At 34.7% G+C, this 18,265-nt stretch overlaps 1 protein-coding gene across 2 annotated transcripts in view; it reads left to right on the plus strand.

Moving 5' to 3' along the window:
* Rbm41 (RNA binding motif protein 41) overlaps nt 1–17,752 on the plus strand; it is a 60,949-nt gene extending 43,197 nt beyond the window's left edge. For both annotated transcript variants that reach the window (XM_006970315.4, XM_015992295.3), the window contains 3 exons: nt 85–488; nt 11,927–12,074; nt 13,963–17,752. In XM_006970315.4, coding sequence (XP_006970377.1) covers nt 85–488; nt 11,927–12,074; nt 13,963–14,129 — 719 coding nt within the window. In that variant the 3' untranslated portion in view covers nt 14,130–17,752. The remainder of the gene's footprint in view (nt 1–84; nt 489–11,926; nt 12,075–13,962) is intronic.
* Nucleotides 17,753–18,265: the final 513 nt, after the last annotated feature.

The raw sequence follows: 18,265 nt of genomic DNA on the forward strand, positions 1-18,265 counted from the left end.
TCCAGAATTTAATTTTTATTAATTTTTAAAAGGTTGTACTGGGGAGGCTTTGTAGAACTTCCATATCTCTTTGTCTTGATCCAGATGAACCCCCAAAGAAGAACAAAGGTGATCCCATGAACAACCTGGAAGGTTTTTACCACGAGACTATAATGAAAAAACGTCTTGAAGAGTTCCAACTTATGAGAGGTGAACCCTTTGCTTCCCACTCACTGGTCTCAGCTACATCAGTGGGTGATAGTGGCACAGCTGAGAACCCATCACTCCTCCAGGACAAGGGAAAACAGGCAGCACAGGGTAAAGGCCCCAGTCACCATGTTGCAAAAGTTATTGATTTTCCACCTGAGCAGTATTGGACTGGGCGTAAGAAGCTGACGCAACCAATAGAATTTATCCCTGAAGATGAGATCCAGAGAAGCCGTTTGTCAGAGGAGGAGATCCGAAACATCCCTATGTTTTCTTCATATAACCCAGGGGAACCAAACAAGGTATAGGCCAAATCAAGAGCACAACATGGGTTCTTTTCACTTTATTTACCTCTACCTAACGGAGCATTTTAAAATTACCTTTGATTATGCCAAAGATTATGACATAGGTATTCTGTTTGTCCTTTACGTTAATCATCATTTTCCACATACTATTTAAGTAGCCTATTTCCTACTATGTTATGTGTGCCTTTCTTAGGTTCTAAAGTCCCCTCAAAATTTTTAAATAATGAGATTTAGCGCATACCCACTAGAAGCTCTGAATTATAGGAAAAGTAACCAACAATTTCCTCGGGATTGGCCACTTGGTTGCAGGTACCATTAACAGCACAAATCCTTAAAGCATTAATTTTTGTTTAATTTAAGAAGACAGAATTAAAAATAGTAACATTCCCTGATTTAAAACAAAAATGGATGGAGGGATATTGGAGTACTTTGACTGACTTTGTTGTTACTCCTGTTCCAAGGGTAGCTTGACTTTTACTTTTTGTCGTGAGCTGTAACTAACACATCAAAGAATAATTATCCCATGAATAAATTAGGGATATACCTAAAGAATTGCATGTATTCTTCATCAATCCCATTTTTCCTTCTTTTCAGATTTAACCACTATTTTCAATTTGCTAGTTCTGTTCCCATGGGTAATTTTATGTATTTACTACATAAAACTGTATGCAAGTATCCCTAACTAATGATAGTTAAATTTATTTTCTTTTACATAATTGTATGAGAAAATATGCATTCAGTGGAACCTATACTCTGGATTTTGAATTTTTATTTTTGTCAAGCTAGCAATATGCATTGTGGTGCTATAGTACTTTAGAGATGCTGGGCAGCCACAGTGATGTACAGCTCACAGTCAGCCATGTATGGTGAGGAGAAACCATTGACACTCCAGAGTACTAGGTTTCTAAACTACAGTGCTCCATAGATTACATATATTAAGTGCATTTCTAACTTAGGATATTTTCAACTTACAAAGGATTTATCAAGATATGACCCTATCTTAACCCAAGTTACATCTTAGATATCCATAAATATTCATAGATATTCATAAATACAATTTAATACATTTTAAAACTATGTAGATGATGTCATACTCTATATATTTTTCTGTTACTACTTTGACTCAATGTACCCAATATTTTAAAATTATATTTCTAATGACACAAGGAACTATTTAGTATTCCACTATAGGAATATGCTGTAACTCATTCGTCCATTTTCTTGATTTATTTCCCCCCATTACTTTACTACTACAGATAAAGCTGTAACAAACATTGTTATACATATTGTCTTTTTTTTTCAGTACTAGAGATTGAACCTAAAACCTTGTGAATACTAGGTAAATTCTCTACCATTGAGATATATCCATAGACTTTTTTTCCACTTATGTTGAAACAAGATTTCACTATTGCATTGGCTAACCTTGAACACACTCTATAGCCCAACTAATCATGAACTTGTGATTTCCCTGCCTTGGCCTCTTAAATCATTGAGATTCTAGCCTTAAAACACCAGGCCTGGCTTGTACACATCTCTATATTACCCATATACAAACATTTCTCCTAGACAATGTTTTTCAAACCTAAGTTACGATTCATAGGTCAGAGCAGCAAGGGTTTATTATTAAGGAAATGAATAGAAGAATAGAATAGAATAACATATCAAAGTGTATCTCATACAATTAAGTAGGAAGAAGGGTAGTATATGTGGGCTACAGTGTTTAATGCATGTTCCTCCTGAAGATCTCAGGCAAAATATTGAGAAATATATCACTCTTTTGTAATAGTTCTCACATTTTAGTGTAAAATGCACTGGAAGAAATTACTCAAATATAGATTGCTGGCCTTCACCACCAGGTTTTTGACTCTGGAAAAGGGTATGAAAATTTGCATTTCCAACATGTTCCCAGGAAATGCTGACAATATTTATCTAAGAGTGGAATTTCAAGAATTACTGTTCTAGGTTGCATACCTAGGAATGAAATTACTGATACAGGGTATCTGTATCTTCCACTTCTAACAAGCTGTATTTCAGAGATTCCCCTCACATCTTTGCCAAGACTTTATATTAGACTTTTAACTTTACTTAATAGTTTGGAAAGGTAATTTATTTTTTACATTTCATATTCCTCATTTCCAATAAAGATATACATGTATTTTTACATTTATTAGCCCTTCTTCTACCCCCTGTGAGTTAGCTTTCTATTCCTTTGTTCATAATTTGATATTTTTGCCTTCTGTATTTATTTATAATGATTATTTTTAATTTTTTAAAGATTTATTTTATTGTGTGTGTGTCACATGTGTAAGAACAAGAAGAAGAGAATTATTTAGATTACTAATTTCTGAGTATTTATTGAAATTAATGGCAGACTACTAGCCATACATCCAGAAATCCCAGAGAACATTAAGCAAGATGAATACCCAAAACTACATCTAAGCATAACAAATTCAAACTATAGAAAGGCAAGGAAAAGAAAAAAAAGGAATACTTTATATAGGATCAAAGAGAATTACATCAGACTTATTACAAGGCAACACAAGCAAGAAGAGAATGGAATGAAATATTTATGTTTAAAGAGAAAAAATCCCACCCACCCAGAAGTCTATCCAGAAAACATCCTTTCAATACAGAGGAAACAGAGTAACAGTTCTCAGATGAACAAGAATGTAGAGAATTTGTCACAATCAAATTATTCTTCTAAGAGTAGGAAAATTTGATAGCTTAATAATTCAGATCTATGTAAAGGAGGAACATAGAGGGAAGAAAACACGAAGATAAAATAAAATTATCTTCTCATTCTGTAAAAAAGAAGCAGAGGGAATACATTTTGTGAAATGAAACTTAGCTTATTACAGAAACCAGTTAAAAATATTACAGTAAAAGAAAATTACAAGCTCCTGTCTTGTGCATAGAAGCAAAAGTCCTAAATCAAAACATTTTGAGTATCACAATGAAATCTATTATTATATATAATTAATATATGCTACTGAAACCATTAATGTTTTCTTCAAATATTTTTAGTTATAACTCAAAGTATTACAAAATGGAATTTATTAATGTGTGAAAATAATTATGAATCATTATCAACAAACATCCAAAGCTGGTTCAGCATTTGAAAATCAGTGTAGATTTTCATTGATTCCATATCTGTAACCTAAATAAGAAAAATCATGTGCTCATTTCATGTGATGCAGAAAATGCATTTGAAAAAAATGCCTTAACGTCCATTCATGTTTTAAAACTCAGTGAACCAGGAAAAAAGGAGAACATCCTCAAGTTAGTGAAGAATAGCTACAACACATCATCAGCTACATCATACCTGGTAGAAAGAAACTAGATACTTAGCTCTTTGGTCCGGAACAAAATAAGAATATCTCCTTTACCCACTCATATTGACAGTATACTGGAAATGTATAAGAAAAGGGAAGGAAATTGAAAGTTCATGGATTAGAAAGAGAAAAAAATACTGTTCACAGGTAATTTTGTCAAAAATCCCAAATAATCAACCAGAAATCAAGCAAACTGCAACTATTAAGTAAGTATAGTTTGGATCATACAAACCTTATGCATAAAAAGTCTGTTTTCAACAACTGAGTAATAGTCCATTGTATAAATGTACCACATTTTCTTTATCCTTTCCTTGGTTGAAGGACATCTAGGTTGTTTCTAGATTCTGGCTATTATTACAAACAATGCTGCTATGAACATAGTTCATCAAGTGTCCTTATGGTATGATTGAGCATCCTTTGGGTATATACCTAAAAATGGTATAGCTGGGTCTTGTGGTAGAATGATTTCCAGTTATCTGAGAAACTGCCACACTGACTTCCAAAGTGGCTGTACAAGTTTACATTCCCACGAGCATTGGAGGAGTGTTCCCCTTGCTCCACATTCTCTCCAGCATGAGCTGTCACTTGTGTTTTCAATCTTGGGCATTCTGACCGGTGAAGGATGGAATCTCAGAGTCATTTTCATTTTCATTTCCCTGATGGATAAGGATGTTGAACATTTCTTTAAGAGTTTCTTGGCCATTTGAGATTTCTTTGTTGAGAATTCTCTGTTTAGCTCTCTACTCCATTTTTAATTGGATTATTTGGGTTTTTTTAGGTCTAGTTTCTTGAATTCTTTATATATTTTTTAGATCAGCCCTCTGTCAGATGTGAGGTTGGTGAAGATCTTTTCCCATTCTGGAGGCTGCTGTTTTGTCCCACTCCTCATACTAGGTCACCTTGCCCAGCTTTAATAAATGGGGATTTGGGTAGTCTTACTGAAGCTTGCTATGTCATGTTTTGTTGATATCCATGGGAGAGCTGCCCGTTCCTGAACAGAAACAGAGGAGGAGTGGATTGGCGGGTGGGTACAGGGAGGGGGCAGGAAGAAGGACTGGGAGGAGAGGTGGGTTGGGAAGCTGCAGCTAATTTTCTTTAATTAATTAAAGAAAAAAGTCAGTTTTCTACCTGTATATAGGAAATAAGGAATTCAAAATTTTAGTTTAAAAATATTTAGTATCACAAAAGAAAGATAAAATATTTAGATATAAATTTAACAAAACATGTGGGATCTATGTGCTGGAAATTTGAAAGTCTCTAAAAAAGGGTATATAAATTCAGAGATAGTTTGCATTTATATATTGAAAATCTAATATTGTTACAATGTCATTCTTTTTCCAAATTGGTCTGTAGAGTCCACACAATCACAACAAAATTCTGGCAAGCTATTTGTGGATATTAACAAATTGATTCTAAGTTATATGGAAAGAGAAAAGGTCTAGAATGTCCAACACAATATTGAAGAGCGACATTGCAACTGATAGTACCTACCTTCAAGACTTAACTATAATCTAATGTAATGTGGCATTGTGGAGAAAAAGACAAATGGGTCAGTGGAGCAGAATTGAAACCTCAAAATTAGGTCCACACAGATATACTGAATTGAAGTTTGACAAAGATAATTCAATGCAGAAATAATAATATTTTCTACAAACGGTACTAGAACAACTGGATATTTAAATTCAAAACTAGACACAAACCTTTCCTCTATCATAAAAACTAATTGAAAATATGTCATAGACCCATGTAGAAAACAATACTCAAACATTTAGAAGAAAACAGGGATAAAATCTAAGTGGCCTTGTATCTGATGTATTTTACACCAAAGAATGATAAATTATACTTTGTTCAAATTACAAACTTCTGTGAAAGACATGTTTGAAATACACAGAAGACATACTATATGTTGTAAAAATATTTCACAGCACATGCATATCTAACAAAGGACTTATATCTAGAATATACAAAGAACTCCTAAAACTTGAATAAAATGAACAGCTCAGTTTGAAAAGTGGTCAAAGGATAAAACTAGATGACTCATCAAAGATTATAATGTGACAAATAAGTCTGTGAATTAAATCTTACTATTTGTCATCAAGGAATTGCAAAATGAAATAATGAGGTACCATTAAACACCCACTAAAATGACTAAAATCCACAATAAAACTGACAATATCAGATACTGTTAAGAATGCAGAACAACAGGACTACTTAATCATTGCAGATGGGAGTATAAAATGCTACAACCCCTTTGGAAGTCAGTTTGAAAGTCTCTTAAATAAGGCAAAACATTATTTTACCCTGTGATCCAGAAGTTTCACTCTGTTATTTATACAACTATTTGAAAAACCTACTTTTATATATATATATAAAATGATGTGTGAATGTTTGTCATGGCTTTATTCATAATTGCCAAAAATTCAAACCAATCAAAATGTCCTCCAAATAGATGCATTTGGCAGATGGATGCAATGAAATATAATTTATCAATGAGAAGAACCAAGCTGTGAAACCATATAAAGACATATAAAGACAAACTTGAGTTGCATATTAATAAACAAAAGATGCTACTATGAAAATAAAGCATTTTATTATTTTATTCTGAAATATTCTGGAAAACTCAGAATGATAGGGAGGCATTAAAACAATAGTTGATTACCAAAAGTTGGGGGGAAAGAAGAAGGGAAAAAGTGAAGCATAGAGCATTTTTAGGAGAATAAAATTATTCTATGTGATACTAAAATGGTGAAGGCAAGGTGTACATTTAAGAGAATATATAAAACTACACAGTATAAAGAGATTCTTAATATGTACAAGTATTTAAAAATCATTTCAGAGATTAGAAACTTTCAGGAAAGAATACAGACTGTGATAAGAGTGTGTATAAGACAGTATCACTAAAGAGATAGGAGAAAGGGTACTGACCTAAGTGGCTTTGGAAATGTGTAATCTGCAAGACTAGCAGCAAATGGGAACTGCACATAAGCACCATGCCCTGGTTCCTAAGGTTGTGTCTTCTGGGTAACAATGCTGATACTGCTCTACATACATCATTAGTAAATGGTTGACAGATAGGAGAAGCTAAGGTTCTCACTGTTGGAATTTGTAGATAAATAAAGGGAGGAAATTAAAATGATCCATGTGATAGTAGGTTAAATTTAGAAGCATCACTGTGGGTTCATATTTAACTTAATCCAGACACAGGTACTTTAGAAGTATTTATACACAGGTTAGTATGAGCATAGTAAGCCCCAGTGAAACAAACTTGCTCTTGCTGAGGATGGATTACTTCTAGTACCATTCTCTGCTAAATGTAACAAGATTTTTGGAGAAATAAATGGCTGCTCCTATAACTCAGGCAGGAAATACATAAGATTAGCCTTGTACATCTTTCTGTATTAAAAAGTAAAATAACAGCATAAAACACAGGAACTGTTGGAGAACTCCAATAATAAAAGCTAAAACTTTCTGTGCAGCAACCTAAACAACTTAACTTGGAATGATGATTCAAAATATAGAATATCCCTGTCTTGTACAGATGCTGAGAATTTTAAAAAAAATGGAGGAGGGAAGTAAAGAAGAGATAAATCTTAGGGACATAATTCCCTGCTGTTTGGTGATGAGTGGCCTGTGTTGACCTGTTTCCCAAGAGTACTCTATGGAAAGGAAGACAAGCGAGTAATGGGGAAAGTTGACCAGCACTCCCTCAGCCAGGTGATGAAAGCCAACACCACCAGTCACAAATCAGTGCTGTTAGCATTTCTGCTTGATACAGTATGACCAAAACTGACCTCTTCCAGTGTAGTTTTCTTCCCAATAACTCATCACTCCAGTCTAGCATTAAGAAAAACAACAGAAAAAAACCTAGTAATGGGCTATCCTATAAAAAACAAATCTGACCAGTATTCCTACAATTTTCATGATCATGAAAAATGAGGAAAATCTGAAAAATTGCCAAGAGGAGCTTAAAATTACATGACAACTAAAAGAAATACAGTAACCTAGATGATGTCTTAAACAGAAAAATAACATTAAGTAGAAACTAAGGAAATGTAAATAAAGAATGGGCTCCTTAACAATAATGTAACAACACTAGTTTATTAATTATAATGAATGTAACATACTAATGTAAGATATTGTCAGAAACTGGATATGGAGTATAAGGACATTCTACTTAATCTCCATTTTTCTGTAAATCTAAAATTGTTCTGAAAAATAAAGTCAAATTTACAAGGCTTTTTACAAGTTACAAATGAATACAGAGAATATAAAATATAGAAGTTCAAAATGTACAATCAAAACTCCATATTACACAGTGATAGCAGGAGATTTTGTGTTTCTGTTTCATAAGCATGCTTATCTTATTTTAGGGCCTCCCAATATCTGTATGTCTCTGTGTGTATATTTTTGCAGCAGAGAACATGGAACCAAGAAAGAACTAAGACAATTTCTTGACCAGAAGTCCTTTTTATTTTTAAAAACTATTTTTATCATGGGGCTGGGGAGATGGCTCAGCAGTTAGAGTGCTGGTTATTCTTTCAGAGGACCCAGATTTGTTTCCCATAAAATAATAATTATATTTACACATAAAATAATATTTTTTAAATCCTGAAAAATAAAACTATATTTATCAGAAGGAACAGTCAGTATGGCTCTTTCTTAATTGCTGAGACACTTGGGACCTGTTCTCACATATTCCCTTCCCCCCTTTTAAAAACCTGTTAAATTTATCTTTATTGAAAATAATCTTTTTCATATAATATATTTTGATCACAGTTTTCCCTCTTTCATCTCTCAGATCCTCCCACCTATCCAACTCCATGGCTTCTTTCTCTCTCTCTAGGAAACAAAGAAGCAAATAAAGAAACCAAAAGAAAAGAAAAAGCACAAGAAACATGCACACGCAGACACATACACCACACACAAAAACAAACCCCATAACCCCATAAAAAACAAAACCCACAAAATCAGAAACCATAATATATAAGCAAAAGACCAGCAAGAGTGTTTAAAAATGCCCAAACAAAGCAATATGGAGCAAAAAGTTTACAAAAGTACCATTGTGTTTGTTTCATGTTGGCAATTTCCTGCTGTGTATTGGGCTAATCTTAAGTCTCATGCTGCTTTCTAAGGTTAAGTGTTAGAGCTCAAGATTCCACTGCTTAGTGACTTTAATAATGTTTAATGTATTTCTTCATGTATTTCAGTGACTAGATCATTCTTTTCCTGGCTGTCGTCTTTTCTGTTCTAATGTGAATTCCTGCCTAATTTTTAAAGTGAAAACTATGTTAAATAACTTTTCCCTCTTCCTTCCTTTTTGTGTTATGCTTAAAGAAAACACTGGATCTACCTTCCGAGGAAAAATTTAAGGATCCAAAGCAGTATTGTTGGCTTCAGCATGGTGTCGTAAAGCAAGTTTGTTTGTAGAGCTGTCTCATCTTCCATGACTGAAGCAACTCCCCCATTTTCCCCTTCCAGTAACTTACCACTGTTAACTTTTAGCTTCAGTGAGTTGGACTACTTTAAATGCTTTGTCCTAGTAAAATAATATATTTGTCCTCCTGTCACTTAGCATATACTCCTAAAAGTTTATCTGTGTCATAGCATATGATAGTGTTAATGGAAAACAAAAAACAAGTTTTACCTCAAAAAGGATGAGATAGTTTATTCTTGAGCCAAATATCAGTGACTATGACCTGGCGATACAAATTCAGGTTACCCCACAATCCATGCTGCAAGATCGTAACAGTTTCGTGACTTTTTATAGTAACCAAAGAACAAAGAGACTCATAAATCAAGGTATTTTCAAGTACGTTGGTGGAAAGGTAGGTGGGTTACAGCAAATTGGAGAAATCTCTGCTATGGACCTCATGCTTTCTGATGGCATTCTCAGCGTTTGGGTGGGTGAAAGGAAGCTAGTGATCTGTGAATACATTTCAGATTTCACTTGTTAATCACAAGCATAGTGGGTCAGACACAGAGATGGGCAAGGAATGGATAGTAAGGGTAGCTAAAGCTAGCTCAAGGTAATAAACTATAATTAGGTTCTGGGCCTGCATCATCCCAACCTCTCCACAGTCATTGAAGTTCTAGTTAGTTTTCAGCCTTTTACAGGGTTCAGCATATGGTATGGTTTCTTTCCAGAAAATCTCATTCACAATAGGATTTTCCTTTTAAAGATTAAGTAATATCCCAGTGTGTGTATATGCTACCCTCTCTTTATCCATTTGTCAGTAGACAGTTCATTCTTTTATTATTTTCCTCCGTGTATTTTCTTTGTGATTACTGTAAATAAAACAATGTTTTAAGCTGATAATATATAAATTAAATAACATATAAGATATTTCGTTCTATTAAAATTTCAATAGGCCGGGCGGTGGTGGCGCACGCCTTTAATCCCAGCACTCGGGAGGCAGAGCCAGGCGGATCTCTGTGAGTTCGAAGCCAGCCTGGGCTACCAAGTGAGCTCCAGGAAAGGCGCAAAGCTACACCGAGAAACCCTGTCTCGAAAAACCAAAAGAGAAAAAAGAAAATAACTCTCTAAAAAAAAAATTTCAATAGCATCCTATTACTAATTGATAGAATATTTCCCTAAGGGTATTAGTCACAGATTGTTTGTTGTTGTTTTTTTACTTCTGTTTTCTTCATGCTCTCTTTTCTCTCATTTGCTTTTTTTGCCCCTGTTTTCTATCCTTTACATTAGAAGCCTTTCTCATATGCCTGATAATCCCTGTCCTTATTTCGAGTGTAAAGTTGTTTAGAAGCTCTGAGGTCATGGCCTTTTGTACTTTGAATTCAAGGTGCTGTTTTGTAATCCCAGCACTTAGGAGGATTGTGAGTTCTAGGCCAGCCTGGGGTGTATAGTGAGACTCTGTCTCCAAATGAAAATAACAAAATAGCAATAACAGTGAACCAGATGATCTGGCTGGATCATTTGTTGGAGAACTCCCCTATTCCAAGTCAGTATTTTTGTCTTTCTTGGGGATTAGTTCCCCTAGAGGAGACTGTCCCCTGTGTTTTCTTGCAAAGGAGCTACCAGTGTTCTAATAGAGGAATGGTGGTCAGATATAGGTGTTCCAGTACTTGGTATGCATTCTTCAGTCTCCTTGCTTTCAAAAAGCACTACTCTTGACCTCAGCTATATGAGACATTCCACATTTTCTGACAATTAGTCTTCAGTTTTGTACCAGGATTGGTGAGTTGCCCTCACCCAGTACTATCATTGCAGAGGGGGTAAAGATCTAATTCATTTTGCAACAGCTTTCAACTTACCATCCTCATTTTAACCCTATCTAATCACATCTATTTCAGAGACACTTGAAGCTATCAGTTCTTGAACTGTTTGTGCATGCGTTCGTTTTTCTTTTTTCCTCATTTGTATATTTATTTATTTTTTAGGCAAGATGTCACTATGTTGCCCAGACTGGACTCTTGTCTCAGCTCAACCTTCCTAGTTGTTAGAACTATAGATTTTCATCACTGTGCCAACTTTTAAAACTTTTTTTATGTATATGTGTCATATATTTGTGAGGGTGTGTGTGTGTGTGTGTGTGTGTGTGTGTGTACATGCACATACATAGAGGCCAGAGGTCAATGCCACGTCTTCCTCTATTGCTCTCCACCTTACTTTTTGAAATAGTGTCTCGCAGAGTTTAGAAATCACCAACTAGCTAGACTAGCTGGCCAGCAAGTGCTGGGGATCCACCTAGCTCTATACATGAGGTACCAGGAATTGACAATCAGGCCCTCCTGTTTGTGCAGCAAGCACTTGTAGCCACTGAGCCACCTCCCTGGCCTACAGCTGACTTTTGAAGACTTTTAAAGGAGATTGAATGTGTTCTTGGATTGTCTGCCCCAAGGGTTAGCTAGTGTGCTTTGTTTGATGTGTTCAGTTCCCACTCATTCATTTCTTTTATATCCTTCAGAACATTGTTGCTGTCTGAGTTCTTTCTGACTTGGTTGGTTTCAGGCCTTGTAGTTTTAGAGTTCTGGAGAGAATAACATTAGATGACTGTTCAGTCTCCTATCTGAAAGTAATTCAGGCCGTAATGAAAGAGTTGCTTTCTTTCTGTGATATTTTTGTCACTTTTCAATTTGTATTAGGTGCTATACCTGAAGAACCTTAGTCCTCAGGTGAAAGAAAGAGACCTTGTCTCATTATTCGCTCGGTTCCAGGAGAAAACAGGACCACCCATTCAGTTCCAAATAATGACTGGACGCATGAGGGGACAGGCTTTCATCACCTTTCCCAGTAAGTAACTTCATCTAAATAATCACTCCATTGCAGCATCAGTTCATGTGAGCTACCTATTACCTTGCTGAAGTGGATACAGCCTTAGCTCATGGAAGGTATTCCTAGATCCTACTTCCTATACTTACTTCCTCATCTCTATGGATACTGTATTACCACCTTACCCCAATGTCCTAAATTTCCCAAGTTTTGACATTTTCTTTCTACCCTGCGAATGTTTATTTATTTTCTTTTTATTGACAGTACTATTTCTACTCCATATTATAATAGAATTATTCATAGTTAATATATTGGTATTGTTATCAGAACACATATAGTTATGCCCTATTCCTTTAGGACTAAGTGATTTTAAGCTGCTAATTGATTAATCATTACCAATTCATAATTATTGGAAGATCATACATTCTTCCAAAATTAATTGATTAATCATTACCAATTCATAATTATTGGAAGATGATACATTTTTCTAATATCACTTGCATGTCAGTGCATGGCTTGTGTTCTAATCCAAATGCAAGAATAGTACAGTAATTCTGATTTCATTAATAAGTTAACCAATATGTCTTTTGTGGGAAGAAGCTTGATACGACCTATATCTTTCATTGCCTCTAAATTTAAATACTCTGCTAATTTTTATGTGGGCAAGTGATTTTACACATGAAAACTGCTGATCCCATTTTCATTGCTCTCATGTAGCCTTGTGCTGTCTTTTCTACCTCATTGAAGATTTGTAGATCCCTTGTACCATTGGTTTTCAGTCTTTAGAAGTGAGAATTCCTATTAAGTTTTTAAAATTTTGTGTAAGTTTTTTAAAATTTTGTGGATTTTCACAGAATATATATAACCTACTAATTGAAAGATGCACAATACAAAAGCTTTATATTATTGTGTGTACATGTTTGTATAGTGTGTATGTGTACATATGTTCATGTGTGTACATATGCATGTGTGAACTTGTATGGGCGTGCATGTGGAGGCCAGAAGCTAACCTATAGTGTCTGTCTTCCTCAGTTGCTCTTCCTCCTTCATTTTCTCCCTCAACTGAGAGCTCATTGGTGTAGCTAGGCTGGCTGGTCAGTGAGCTACAAAGAATTACTCCCCAGCTCTGGCATTACTGGTACATGCTTCCGGTACCAGAGATCCAAACTCAAGTCTTCAGGGTTGCATGGCAAGCATCTTGCTACCAGAGCCATCTTTCTAGTCCCAGCTTTACACTTCTTAATTTGTGGCTAGTTTACTAATCCTAACAGCTATAGTACACACTTGAAAATCTGTGGTATATCTGAGACAAAGTGATCTCAGTATTGTCTACGTACAATTCCAAAGACTCTTGTCCAAAGTCTACCTCCTCCTTATTTCTTACATATAGTCTCTGAGGCCCATATTTTGGATATTCCTGATGTGTACTCTATATTCTCATACACATTTTCTGTATACCAGCAAAAGAAGTTCATTATCCCAATTAGGATTCCCACAAGCACTTTCCCTCTAAAAGAAAAAAAGTAACTAAGTATGCTCAATAATGTAATATCTTCTATTATTTGTGTAACAATTTTGAAAAATGTGTTTTTCATATCTATATCTAAGATAGAGTCATGTTTATAATTATGTTTAACTTATATTTCTTCATTTCGCTCCCTATGTATCCTTATTTCTTCTATATCTTTGAATCAAATACACATTTTGAGGGCCTTTTGTCATTATAATTATTATTATTATTATTACCCATTAATTTATTCTTGCTAGCATACAAACTGGGGGTTATAAGCATGACAAAAACATCTAACATCAGATGATTCTATAGCAAACCATTCCAAATTAACCTTGTAATAATAATTGAGTGATTAAGTGCTATGTAATTTGATGCATTTTTCTTATTTTTTTCCAGATAAAGACATAGCATGGCAAGCATTGCATCAAATAAATGGATATAAACTCCATGGGAAAATATTGGTGATAGAGTTTGGAAAGAACAAAAAGCAACAGTCAGTTGTCCAGGGTGCTTCCCTTATAACATCTGCTACAAATAGGAGTGCAGAAATCAGTGGTTGCTAGAGTGCATATCAACACATTTGGGTATATGTATGTGTCTAAACATACACACTGATCTTTCTTTCATCATAATCTAAGATCTAGGATATGTATATACATAGAAATTTGTTTAAAAATTAAGAGGAAATATTAGACAGTAATTAAGACAGTGGCTCTCAGCATTTAGAGAGAACTGGTAGAAATATTTTCCATGATTAAGTACTATATAGTCTAGAAAAGACTATATAAAATTGACACTATCCTGAGTATTAAAGATAATAATCAAGCACTTTATAGGGCAGATAATACCCTGAACATTAAGATTATATGAAAACCTTTAATTCTCAGGATATATTACACAGGAAGTTCTTTAATTTAATGTTTAGTCCTAGAGATAACACTTTTTCTGGGACTGTTTCCTATATACAAAGATTTAAAACTAATTCAGTGTTAAAATATTTATTTACTAGAACTCACTGTGTTTTGTCTGAACTTTCAACAGTTACAGTAGGTAGATTTATGAGTTTATCCACTTTTTTTTTTTAGTCTTTCCAGACAGGGTTTCTCTGTGTAGTTTTGGTGCCTGTCCTGGATCTCACTCTGTAGACAAGGCTGGCCTCGAACTCATAGAGATCCACCTGGCTCTGCCTCCTGAGTGCTGGGATTAAAGGTGTACGCCACCACCACCTGGCTTTATCCACATATTTAATGATTGCTTCCACATTAAATTTTCAGAGTCCTCAAAAAGATATTGACATATTTTAAACCAAAATATTGGTAATCTCATAATACTATTGAATTCAAAACAATAGACATTAAACATGGAGTAACTGCCTAATATATATTAAACATTAGGTGTATGAACTTTCGAGAGGGAACAAATTAGCAAAGAATACTAAAAGGACAAAGAAAGAAAGTTCTATACTTTAGAAGATAGGCATCCTGCCTCAAATCCCCTAGTGATTTGTTTATAGTTATTGAAGAATAGAAACACAATATAGTATAGACGAGATAGTACCAGCTTTGGAGTCAGACCTATGATCTTCATAGTCACACATGTTACCACCCTTAACTTCAAAAGTCACTTCACCTGAGCCTCATTTATCTCATCTATAAAGTAGCGTCATAGTGCTACTTACCTCACTGAGTAAGGGTTAAATGAGATTCTGTTATCCAAGGGAAAAAATGAAGGACATATGGGAAACTCCACTAAGTTCATCAAACAATATATAATAAGAATTCTGTTTAAAAAGGAAAGAAAGTAAATTGTGTAAAAATACTGCAAGAGGACCAGCAAAAATGACTTAGTGGGTAAAGACACTCGCCACCAATCATGAAGACCTGAATTCAAACCCTAAGACCTACATGATAGAAGGAGAGAACCAATTCCAGTAAGTTGTCTCTGGCCTCCAGAAATATGCTATGGCATGTGTACTCCCACATGTGTATGTCTAAAAATACACATAAATAAATATTTCAAATTGAGCGAGAAAGATTTAGCCATTGTGAAAGCCATGCAAACCCCAGCTGCATTGTAATAAAATACTGAAAATTCAAGAGACAGAAAATCATGACAATAACCAAAGAAAACTGAAATATTATTTATCATGAAACTCTAAGTGGATTAACAATTAACTTCTCATCAGAAATAGGGATGGTAGCCAGGGCCCATTCTTGTACTTTCAGCTATTCAGGAGGCTGAGGCAGGAGGATCCGTTGAGCCCTAATTCAAAACCAGCCTGTGTAAAGCAGTGGAACCCTGTCTCAAAAACTAAAACCAAGAAAAAGTGACATAATTAAGATCTCAGAAACAGTGGAGGTCACAGTGAAAGGTAAAATATCGCCCACATAAGTTTTAAAAGCTGGAGAATGTGTTGCCAGCAGACCACACAAGACATGCAAAAGGACCCTTGTCAAGCTAGAAGCAAGTGACCTTCAAGAATAATTTGAATCTGTACTTAGAATAGACAAAGGGGGTTGTGTGACTATAAAAGATAATCTTGAATACTTTTTCCTTTATTCCGTTAACTAATTATTTATTTATTTTTGGTTCTTAGAGGCAGGGTTTCTCTGTGTAGCCCTGGCTGTCCTGGAACTTGCTCTGTGGACCAGGCTGGCCTCAAACTCAGAGATCTACCTGCCTCTGCCTCCCCAGTGCTGGGATTCTGTTAACTAATTTTTAAAAGTTCTATTAAGTTGTATATAATTGCATTGTATTTCCTGTAACATAAAAGTCAATGTATTTGCCAATAACAGACAAAGAAGGTGGAAAAAATGCTTATTTTACTAAAAAAATAGCATAAATTCATAGGAACAGATAAAACAAAGGAGAAATAAGGTGGCTAATTTTAGAAAGCTGTAAACAATTCAGCTTCTTACAAATAGCAACATTGCATTAATTGATAATTGTAATGAATTTTTAGCCCTGCAACATGTAGAAATAGTCTGCATAGCTGTCATGCCCCAACCTCTGAGGAAAAGGAAACAAAAATACCACTAGAGATAAAGATCCATATTTATTGTTAAAAAGGTCAATCTTTTAAGATGTGACAATTTTAATCATATTTTTATAATAACAGAGCTCCAAAACAACCTGAAGCAAGGCAGCAAAGTCAAGAACGAAGGGAGAATAGACACATCTCTGAAAAGGTGGAATACTCAGTGTTTCATCTCTACTAGAAGGAGTGCTGCACAGATGCTAAACAAGGAAGTAGAATACTTCAACACTATGAGCTGAGTAGATCTGAAAAACAGCTATAGAACAGTCTACCTACAAGACGAGAATACAGATTTTATCCCATGCATATGAAACATCTTTAGGCTAGATCATGAGCTAAACCACAAAACAGGCCTTAATAAATACAAATAGACTGAAGTAATGTACAACATGCCCTCTGACCACCTGGAAGGAAGTTCGAAATCAGTAACAATCAATTGGGAAACTCACAAATATGTGGAAATTAGTCTCACTTCAATAGCAAGTAGGTCAATAAAGAAACAAAAGAAAGGCTGGAGAGATGGCTCTGGGTAAGAGTGCTTGCTGCTCTTGCAGAGGACCTGAGTTTGATTCTCAGTACCTTCATTTTATCTGTGTGGGAAGTGTTTAGAGATAAGCCTCTTTAATGAGAAAAAAGATCAGCAGTAATTCGGTTTATATTTTAAGCTGTAGGAAAAGAGTAGCAAACTATACCTAGAACAAACAAACAAAAAAGCATGCAAAATAAAAAGAGTTGAATACAATAGAAAAAAGCAATGAGCCTAAGCAAGAAACTGGCAAACTTTTTGCTAGACATTGCAGAAAAAGGTAGATTAATTATTAGAATGAGAAATAAAAAAAGGAGGGGTATTGCTACTTAACTTTGGGAAATAGAAGGTGTGTGAGGGAATACTGTTATACTTGTGTTTCAGTAAATTAACCTACCCAAAATGAACAAATTCCTAGAAAGATAAAGTACCAACAACAAAATATAGGAGATCAGAATAGACATAATAACTAATAGGTTAAATAAGCAGCAAGAAAGAGACCCATAAAGAAAAGCCCAGACCTAAATTGCTTTTTATTTGAATTCTACTAAATGTTTAATGAAATAGTAGTCCAATTTCTTCACAAGCTGTTTCAAAAAAAAAAAAAAAACACAAAACAAAAACAGGGAACACTTCCGAGATACTGCTACAACGTGGAAGAATCCTGAGAATATGTTCAGTGAGAGAAGCCAGTCACTGCTGATAGCTAATTGCAGGATTCCATGTATATGTAGATAAAGTGTCCAGAATTGGTAATACCCTATATAGGGTAGATAGGGATGACTAGAGTGGATGGGGATGCTTTGCAAGTAGATGAAAATGTTCATAAATCACATTAATGGTTGTATAATGATGAATATACCAAGTGGATGGATTTTGTGGAATATGAATTAAATCTCAGTGAAACTCACAAAAATAGGAACTTGGACATTATCCAAATGTCCATCTGTCAACATGAGTGACTTATGGCACATCCATTTAGTGGGATACTATGAAGCCATTAAAGCAGTAAACTCGATCTATGAATATATTGTGACTTGTACTCATATCCAAGATTTTATAGTAAGTTATAAACTAAGATGTGTGTATGTATAAGATGTATGTATAGTAAGGATACATTTTTAAGCAAATAGTTC

The sequence above is a fragment of the Peromyscus maniculatus genome, chromosome X, assembly GCF_049852395.1.
Source record: "Peromyscus maniculatus bairdii isolate BWxNUB_F1_BW_parent chromosome X, HU_Pman_BW_mat_3.1, whole genome shotgun sequence".
Lineage (NCBI taxonomy): Eukaryota > Metazoa > Chordata > Mammalia > Rodentia > Cricetidae > Peromyscus > Peromyscus maniculatus.